At 42.9% G+C, this 8,109-nt stretch overlaps 1 protein-coding gene and 1 long non-coding RNA gene across 2 annotated transcripts in view; both read left to right on the top strand.

The window, feature by feature from the left end:
* MFHAS1 (malignant fibrous histiocytoma amplified sequence 1) overlaps positions 1-5,180 on the top strand; it is a 114,830-nt gene extending 109,650 nt beyond the window's left edge. Inside the window, exon 4 of the mRNA XM_011942839.1 lies at positions 2,511-5,180. Coding sequence (XP_011798229.1) covers positions 2,511-2,544 — 34 coding nt within the window. The 3' untranslated portion in view covers positions 2,545-5,180. The remainder of the gene's footprint in view (positions 1-2,510) is intronic.
* An 885-nt stretch (positions 5,181-6,065) lies between these two features.
* The window catches only part of LOC105512371, a 51,996-nt gene continuing 49,952 nt past the window's right edge, over positions 6,066-8,109 (top strand). Inside the window, exon 1 of the long non-coding RNA XR_001001834.1 lies at positions 6,066-6,441. This is a non-coding gene — a long non-coding RNA (uncharacterized LOC105512371). The remainder of the gene's footprint in view (positions 6,442-8,109) is intronic.

The raw sequence follows: 8,109 nt of genomic DNA, 5'->3' as shown, positions 1-8,109 counted from the left end.
CACTCTCTTTCCGTGGGAGGTCAACCATGGTGGGCCCTGGCTACCTCTCAGTCCCCTGGCTGGCTGCTGCCCTTCTCTCCTACCAGTGAAGGCCCGTTGGTTGCTGAGGCCAAAGTCATAGGTCAGCTCCTCCGGGAAGCCGCCGCTAATCATCCTCACCGTAACCAGTCACTCTGTTCTTCACGTCTCCTCAATACTTTTTTGTTTGTTTGTTTGTTTCAGACAGAGTCTTGGTCTGTCACCCAGGCTGTGGTGTAGTGGCACAATCTTGGTTCACTGCAACCTCCGCCTCCCAGGTTCAAGCGATTCTCCTGCCTCAGCTCCCCAAGTAGCTGGGTCTACAGGCATGCACCACCACGCCCGGCTCATTTTTGCATTTTTAGTAGAGACAGGGTTTTGCCATATTGGCCAGGCTGATCTCAAACTCTTGATCTCAGGTGATCCTTCTGCCTCAGTCTTCCAAAGCACTGGGATTACAGGCATGAGCTGCTGCACCTGGCTCTCCTCAGTACTTTTTATATACCTCTTTTGGTAATGATCTCATAGTATCTTGGCTGCTTTTTACCTGTGGCTTTTTCATCACATCTGACCCATCCATTCAACAGATCTTTGTTGAGTAATTATCCTCTAGTAGGCATTGGGCCGGGTGTTGAGGATACATAAAGCACCAAATCAGATGCTGCCCTCCAGAACCTAATACCCTCTTTGGAGAAGATGGGAATCAGAGCCATAACCAGACAAACTTGTCAGAGTCTAATTATAATTGAAACATGGTACCTGCCATGATAGGTGTATGAACAGAGTCCCGTAAGCACAGGGAAGAAAGAACTCTGCCAGGAAGAATCAGAAAAAGTTCTAGGAAGTCGTATTTGAGGTGGGTCTTGAAGGAGGAGGACAAGTTTATGGAGATAGAGAGGTAGGGAGAAACAGAGAAGGCTGGTGATTTTGATGGTGGTTTTCTCTAGGTCCCAAATGTGGAAAAAGGCATAGATGTGAAACAGTTTTCAAGCTGGTTGAACAGTCGGATATTCCCTCCAGGTGCACTTGATTAGGTTTTCTTGTGTTTCCCTGTCTTGCGTGTAGCCAGGGAGCAGACTGTCTGCATTTCCGAAGGTCTGTTAGATTCAGTGGGAAAATGTTTATGTAGCCCATCTCTACGTGAACCCAAAACTCACACCACCAAAGTTAGCTGCGGGGTTGAAACGTGTGTTTTTACACTGCTGTCCTTACGGTTAGGTTGATTATATTATTAATTGAATTTGAGGCAGTTTTCAAAACCCTCTCTTCTGGGAGTTTACTATATTAATAGGCATTAAAAAAATTATCTTGGCAAAGTGCCGTAGAAATGTGAAATTTTTCCCTAGGGCTCCAAATATCCAACTTCTCTTTTAGCTTTGGAGTCACATCACCCTAGTGAAAGGCCTGGCTCTGCCACTCGCTAGTATGCACCCTTGGGGAAGTTATTTCACCTTTTGGAACCTTAGTTCCCTTCTTAGTAAGATGCTGATAAGACGGAGCTTACATGGTGAGATTGTTAGGAGTTGAAGATAAATAGTGCACTAGAGTGAACAACCTAATTCCTGGCATGTAGTTAGTAAATGAGAGGTTTTTGTTTTTCTTTGTTTGTTTGTTTTGGTGATGTCATTATTATCATGCTTGAATGAGCCCATGACTGAATCTTGTATGGACTGGAGAAGTGTTTAGGCAGATGCCGAATTATCAGTGTCCATGAAATCAGTGTCTCTCCTAACGAGAGATGGGGGATTGGAGGAAACGAGTCATAGCTCCTTTTTCCTTTCCCTTCAGTGTCTTTGTATGTTTTATTAAAAGTTGCTAAAAAAAAAATTTAAAAAAAAAAAACACTTTACAAAACATTCCATCACATGTCATTGTAGGGAAGCAACAATGAGAAAAACACTTGATATTTTTCCTCTAACCATTTTATCGGAACTGAATGCCGCTTTGTGTATTTGCTGAGGCTGCAGTAGTTTCTTCATTCTATATTGATCAGACTCCAGATTTTCGTGGACAACTTAATGTATAACATTTTAAGTAAAATCATATATTTTAGGTGGACAGACATCTTACTTTTTAGTATGTATTCCTTCTCCTAGAAGATTATTTGGTGTGTGTCTGTGTGTGACTGTGCGTGTTTATTGAAAGGAAACAGTTCCGTGTTTAGAGTTTTGGGTTGTTAATTAGAGGTCTAGTTAAGCTATAAAATTATAGTGGAATAAGTGGTGACAGCCAATTAGTACAGTTCCCTTTTTATAGCTGAACTGAGCTTAACACACTAACAGAAATGTTTGGCAAATAGACTGCTAAAATGACTCTTTCCTTTGTGGGGACATTAGTTGCCTGACATTTACATATTTATAATGAGTCCTAGAAGTAGAAATGAAAATATGTGAGAAAATAGATTTCTATCATCACTTCCTTTTCTTATTGAGGGTAGCATTGTCCAGTACCTTTTTGTCATCTCTATGCTTTCTTCTTGTCCACCCATACAGGAAGAACGTTGGTGAAAAGCACAGAAACCAGTGATGTTTGTGGCTGTGGAATTTCCATGGAGAAAAGAGAGCATCTGAACACCTGGACCATTTTTTGCACCTGGCAGACCCTCTGCACTCCCCCCAGCGTGTTCTGTGGACTTGAGTGACAACGCGTGCTTGCAGGATGCTTTTTGGAAGACTGGGGAAGAGGTGGGGAGGGGGTAGTGGGGGAAGCATGGGCGAGAAGATGGAGCAAATGTTTTACAACCTGAACCTCAGAACTGTGACTCTCCAAGGAGCGCGCTACTTGAAGAAAAGAAAAAAAAAAAAAAAAGTCGAATGGCTTCTCAGGGATTTTGTTTTCCGTGCACATACAAGCCATAGTTACAGTACAGGTGGCAGTATTTAGAGCACTCAGATTTCAGTTCTGTTAAATGTGAAAGAGGGGATCGACTGACGTTCATTGCTGTTCCATAACTAGTGTAAAATATGTATATGTTTATCTTTATTTTTATAATATGCAAATACATTTAAATTTATACAGTTTGAAGCTTCTAGCGTTAGTTCACACTGGGTGCAATATTCTGCATGAGAACTGTGCCAAGATGGGGCTGATTTCTTATTTTAGTGTAAGACTTGTTTGTTTATTCTTTAATCCTCCTCAGCTTAAAAAAAAAAAAAGTCTCTGTTAGCCCATGGATTAAGTGTTGGTTCATAGAGATTGCCAATAATCAGAAAGAACCTTAAATGTGCATTTAAGACCGTGTCCCTTTCCTTCTTTTCAGTAAAGGTCCCTGCCTATATAAATGATCGGGCACGCTGGTGGGAAATCCTTGCTTTCCACACGTTATTAGTGCCGGGCAGAGATGGGGCATGCTCAGGGGCCAAAGAGGACAAAAAGTCCATGCAAAACTTGAGTCTTTTAATGGCTTAAGATAATCAGGAGTCAGTTCTGAATCTCACAAAGTGCTCTGCCTAATAAGTACCTTACTTAGCAGAGCACTTTGCAAACATATTACTTATTAGCAGAGCTCTTTGCAGACCTTCCACATCTGGCTGTCAGACCTTAAGGTTGTGAATTTCGACTTCAGTTATGCTCATTGGACAGCATAATCCCACATGGGTTATTTATAAATACAGAACCTCTGATTGGACAGTCTCCTGCCAAGAACTAGTAAAACCCTTGTTTTAAAATCTTCAGGAGGTAAAACTTAAAAAGCAAACCAAACAAATTGCTCTCCATTCTCCTTTTAATTGGGCCAAACAGCATATGCTACAGTAGTAACACGTTTTTCGGAGAGTGTAAAAAACTCTGTTTACATTTGCCTCCTCCGTGGGTTGATTGAAAATGTATAAAACTGCTTCTCACCAGCATCAGACAAGAAGAGTGAGTTGCTGGTACTCACTACTTTTACTTCTTTTGTAAAGTATTGACTCTTGGAAGGCCACAGTCTCAACATGTTTTTTAAAATAACGAGCAAGCGGCTGCCCTGCTAGAAATCACACACCGATTTTTGTAGAATATTTTGTGCCCCAGGCGTTAATTTCACTGACTCCAGAACCTGCAGTTCAGAGAATGATTTATTGTGATCATAAAAATCAAATGGGATCAGACTGTTTGCATTTTTTTAGTACTTGAATAGGACACCTGAAGTTTGAGATTTTGTTTTCTTTTAGAACACAGTCACACGATTAATCTGGTGAATCCTTTTGTCACAGTTCTCGTGTGTGTGCGCGCGTCTGTGTGTGCGTGTGCATGTGTGTAAAACTGAATGGTAACATGTCTTTGCTTTTTGGACCATTGAATAGTTGGGCAGTAAGAGTTTTATAATTGGCATGAGACAGTTCCTCAACTGTGAAATTAACCAACTTTGACCCGTCTTTAGAAAAAGACTTATTTGTATGATTTTGGGCTAACTCCTGAGGGACCATACTAAATGACGAAAATGCTCCTTTTGGTGACACACCCTGCAAAGTATTTGCTGTTATGAACATAAACGCCCACATTCATAATATCTAATATTTTTGACATGTGATGTTTTGTGCTGTCATCTGAACCCTAGAGAAGCAGTGTCGGAAGAAACCTTGGTGTCACATGTGTCTTAGCAAAAGGGTTACCATGATAGAGGGTCATGTGACCAAAAGATGCTCCAGAGAAGCTTGAGAATTTGTTTCAGGGTGGGAGGAGGGTTGGAGATAGAAAAATCACTCTGCTCTACAGGACTCTTCAGCTGTCTATGCAAGAAATTCGGTTTTCTCTTTCAACACCTGGAAAGACACAGCGGCCCACCGAGGCGACAGGCGAATCACTGAGCACAAGAGGAATGTTTTCTAAGCAAGGCGTCCCTGGCCTCTCAAACAAATGCCCTCCAAGTTTGTTAGGGTTTCTATTCCTGCAACTTGTGATATCAAAACCACTTCCAGAAATTGTCAAAGCACTGCCAAAATAAATGTTTTTCCCCCTTCTAAGAAAAAAAAACAAATGACAGTGCTCATATTTGACACTTGTGTATTGGACTCTCTTTTGAATGAATAAAAAGGAAAGGGTTTGGTGTCATTCCTGATGGGGTGTGTGTTGTTTTTCATGCCATGATTTGTGAATTGTAATTGTGGTTTCCCATTTCGTTGTCGTAACTGGGCAGAAATTTAAAAAAAAAAAAATCAATAAAAATACAAAGAAATGGTTAAGCAGTTGTATTCCCAGAGCTTCATTATTTCTGATTTTGTTCATTTGTTTTTACTTTTAATTCTTGTCAGTTAAGGAATGACTATTTTAGTTCTTAGTGGTACTGTTGCAGCTGTGGGAGGTGGGTGGTGGTAGCTCTCATCTGTTTGGTAATTGGTCCCCGAAAGAGTCCCTGTTTTAAAACTGCCTCTGTTTTAAGGCTGAGGATGTAACTCAAATATCCGAATATCCGCTCTCTTAAATCAGTTTTTTTTTTTTCAATGATCCACTGTATTACTTATTACTAAGTCACGGCTATTAAATTTATGGTAGGTTTGAAAGTTCCCCCGATTTTTCTTTCAAAGGGTCTTAGCAGAAGTCCTACCACCACCTGCTACATACTGCCCCAGGGTGCCCTATTTGCAAACGGGAAGAGCAGGCCCCCTCAGGTACCCATCAGAGGATTTAGTCCTCCATATTGTTTAAAAGGCAAAGAGAAGAGAAGGAAGGACCAAGGCCAGGGTGTTAACAGCGGTGAATTCGTAACAGGTCTGCAGCAACCTCAGTTCTTGCCTCCTCAGAAGAAAGAATTCAACCGAGGGGCATAAGACAGTGGGAGAGACCGAGGCAAGTTTTAAGGCAGGAGGGAGAGTTTATTAAAAAGCTTTAGAACAGGAACAAAAGGAAGTACACTTGGAAGAGGGCCAAGCAGGCGGCCTGAGAGATCAGGTGCACAGTTTGACCTTTGACCTGGGGTTTTATACCTTGGCATTTTTCCGAGGCCTGCCCTGATTCTTCCCCCGGGGTGGGCTGTCCACATGTGCAGTGGCCTGCCAGCGCTTGGGAGGGGCGCATGCGCAGTGTGTTACTGGAGTTGTGCGCATGCTCACCTGAGGTTTTCTTCCCTTACTAGTTGAAGGTACCTAGAAGGTCCTATACCAGTTAAGTGCCGTCATTTTGCCTCTTAATGCGCATGCTTGAGCCCACTCACCCAGCTCCTGAGCACTTACCTGAAAGCGGCTGATCACCAGTTTTAGGTGTTTTGTATCTATTGGGAGCCTGCCTTTCCCTGGCACCGGCTGTAACCAATTATTATTTTAGAAAGACAGTGTAACAACCACCTGACCATCTCACCTGATGGTTGTTGGGGAGGTTTCTTCTGCCCTGCTCATGTCTGCCTGGCTACCTACTGTAACAAGAGGAGCCCTGCCCTGAAGACAGAGCAATACAGGGAAGAAGGGATTGCTCAGACGGGGAGGGCCTCACTGCAAGACTCCTGATAAGGCAGGTAGAGCCGTGGGGTGCCCAGAATTCAAAGCCACTTCTGCCAACAGTACAGAGGAAACCATGAGGCAGTTAGAATTTCCAAAAGAGAGGTGTCACAAGAGGTGCATCCCATGTGGGAGAGGTGTGGCTGGCCCTACGGCTGCATCCAGCAACCCCAAGCACGCACGCACTCTATGCCACTGCCTCCCTCCTCCTGGTGAAGGTCCTGCAATTAGCACACATCAATTTGGGCCTTGTCTTTCATCATCAAGAAACTGAGTTCTGAGCAGGCCACACAGAAGCAGGTGTCAGTGGTGACAATTAGAAGTGCATTACTTATCACATATGTCCTTCCCTTCTAAGGCAATTTCCCCCTTTTGTGAGCTTTTTGAAAGAACTTTCAGACCTTTCAAAAGTTCTTTTGTAAACCAAAAGAACTTTTGTAAACCAAAAGGTGACTGAGGCAGGTCTCAATCGATTTGAGGTTTATTTAGCCAAGGTTAAGGACACTCCTGGGAAAAACACAGATCACAGAAGCATCTGTGGCCTGCGCTTTTTCCAAAGGGGTTTTGGGAACTTTGGTATTTAAAAGGGAAAGAGCAAGCAAGAGGGAGAAACAGGGAGGGTAGGCAATGAGGCAGATGATTAGCTTCGGTGAATTTACATTTTACCTGTGAAAAGAGGGAGTAGAGGAAAAAAGCTATTATGCATTGTCTCCAGCTCAGTAAATCTTCATTTTACACAAGATAAAGTTAACGTTTGAAGAGGAAGTAGAGGAAATAAGGCGGTGACATGAGATGGTGAAATTACAGCTGTCTGGGAACAGAAGGAAAGCAGTTTTTGTGTGACTCAGTTCCCATGCTGAACTTTCCCTTTGCCATCCTGAGTTTGGGATTCTGAGATTCTATTTTCCTTTCACTCTGAATACAGAGTGCCTGACACATGGTGGCAGCTTCTGTGCCAAATTCAAATGCCCAGGGCTTCCTTTGCCCATGGCTGCCGGTGTCCCCCAGTGGAACTGGCAGTGACAAAGGCCGTCACCTGGTGGAAATGCTGCTGCTGCTGCCAAGTCGGAAGGGGGTGTGGAAGGACTGGAAGGGGGGTTAGAAAATGATGACCTTCTGAAGTGATCTGTGTTCTACGGCATGAGAAAATTCACCTGGTAACGGAAACTCTATTTGAATATTTGTAGCCTCTTTCAGGGAAGCAATACCTTCTTCATGTTTAAAAACGAGGAGTATTTTTGAATGAAACAAATGTTATTCTAAATACTGAGAGGAATTTAGACTGCTTCATGGAACATTTGTGTCTGCTTCATGGAACATTTGTGTCTCCTGAGGTACAAATACATGCTGTCTTTAAAATGATTCTGAGATCCAATAAGAAATGCTGCATTAAAGAAAGCTTAAAAGAGGAAAGAGGCCGGCACAGTGGCTCATGCCTGTAACTCCACCACTTTGGAAGGCCGAGGAGGGAGGATTGCTTGAAGTCAAGAGTTTGAGACCAAACTGGGCAACATGGTGAGATCCCCATCTCTACCAAAAAATTTTTTTTTAATCAGCTGGGCATGGTGACATGCTTGTAGTCCCAGCTACTCAGGAAGCTGAGGTGGGAGGATCGCTTGACCTCAGAGTTTGAGGCCAGCCTGAGCAACACAGTGAGACCTCATTTCTACAAAAAAAAAAA

The sequence above is a fragment of the Colobus angolensis genome, unplaced genomic scaffold (genome assembly GCF_000951035.1).
Source record: "Colobus angolensis palliatus isolate OR3802 unplaced genomic scaffold, Cang.pa_1.0 Scaffold210, whole genome shotgun sequence".
Lineage (NCBI taxonomy): Eukaryota > Metazoa > Chordata > Mammalia > Primates > Cercopithecidae > Colobus > Colobus angolensis.
This window is presented reverse-complemented; position numbering and strand designations above follow the sequence as displayed.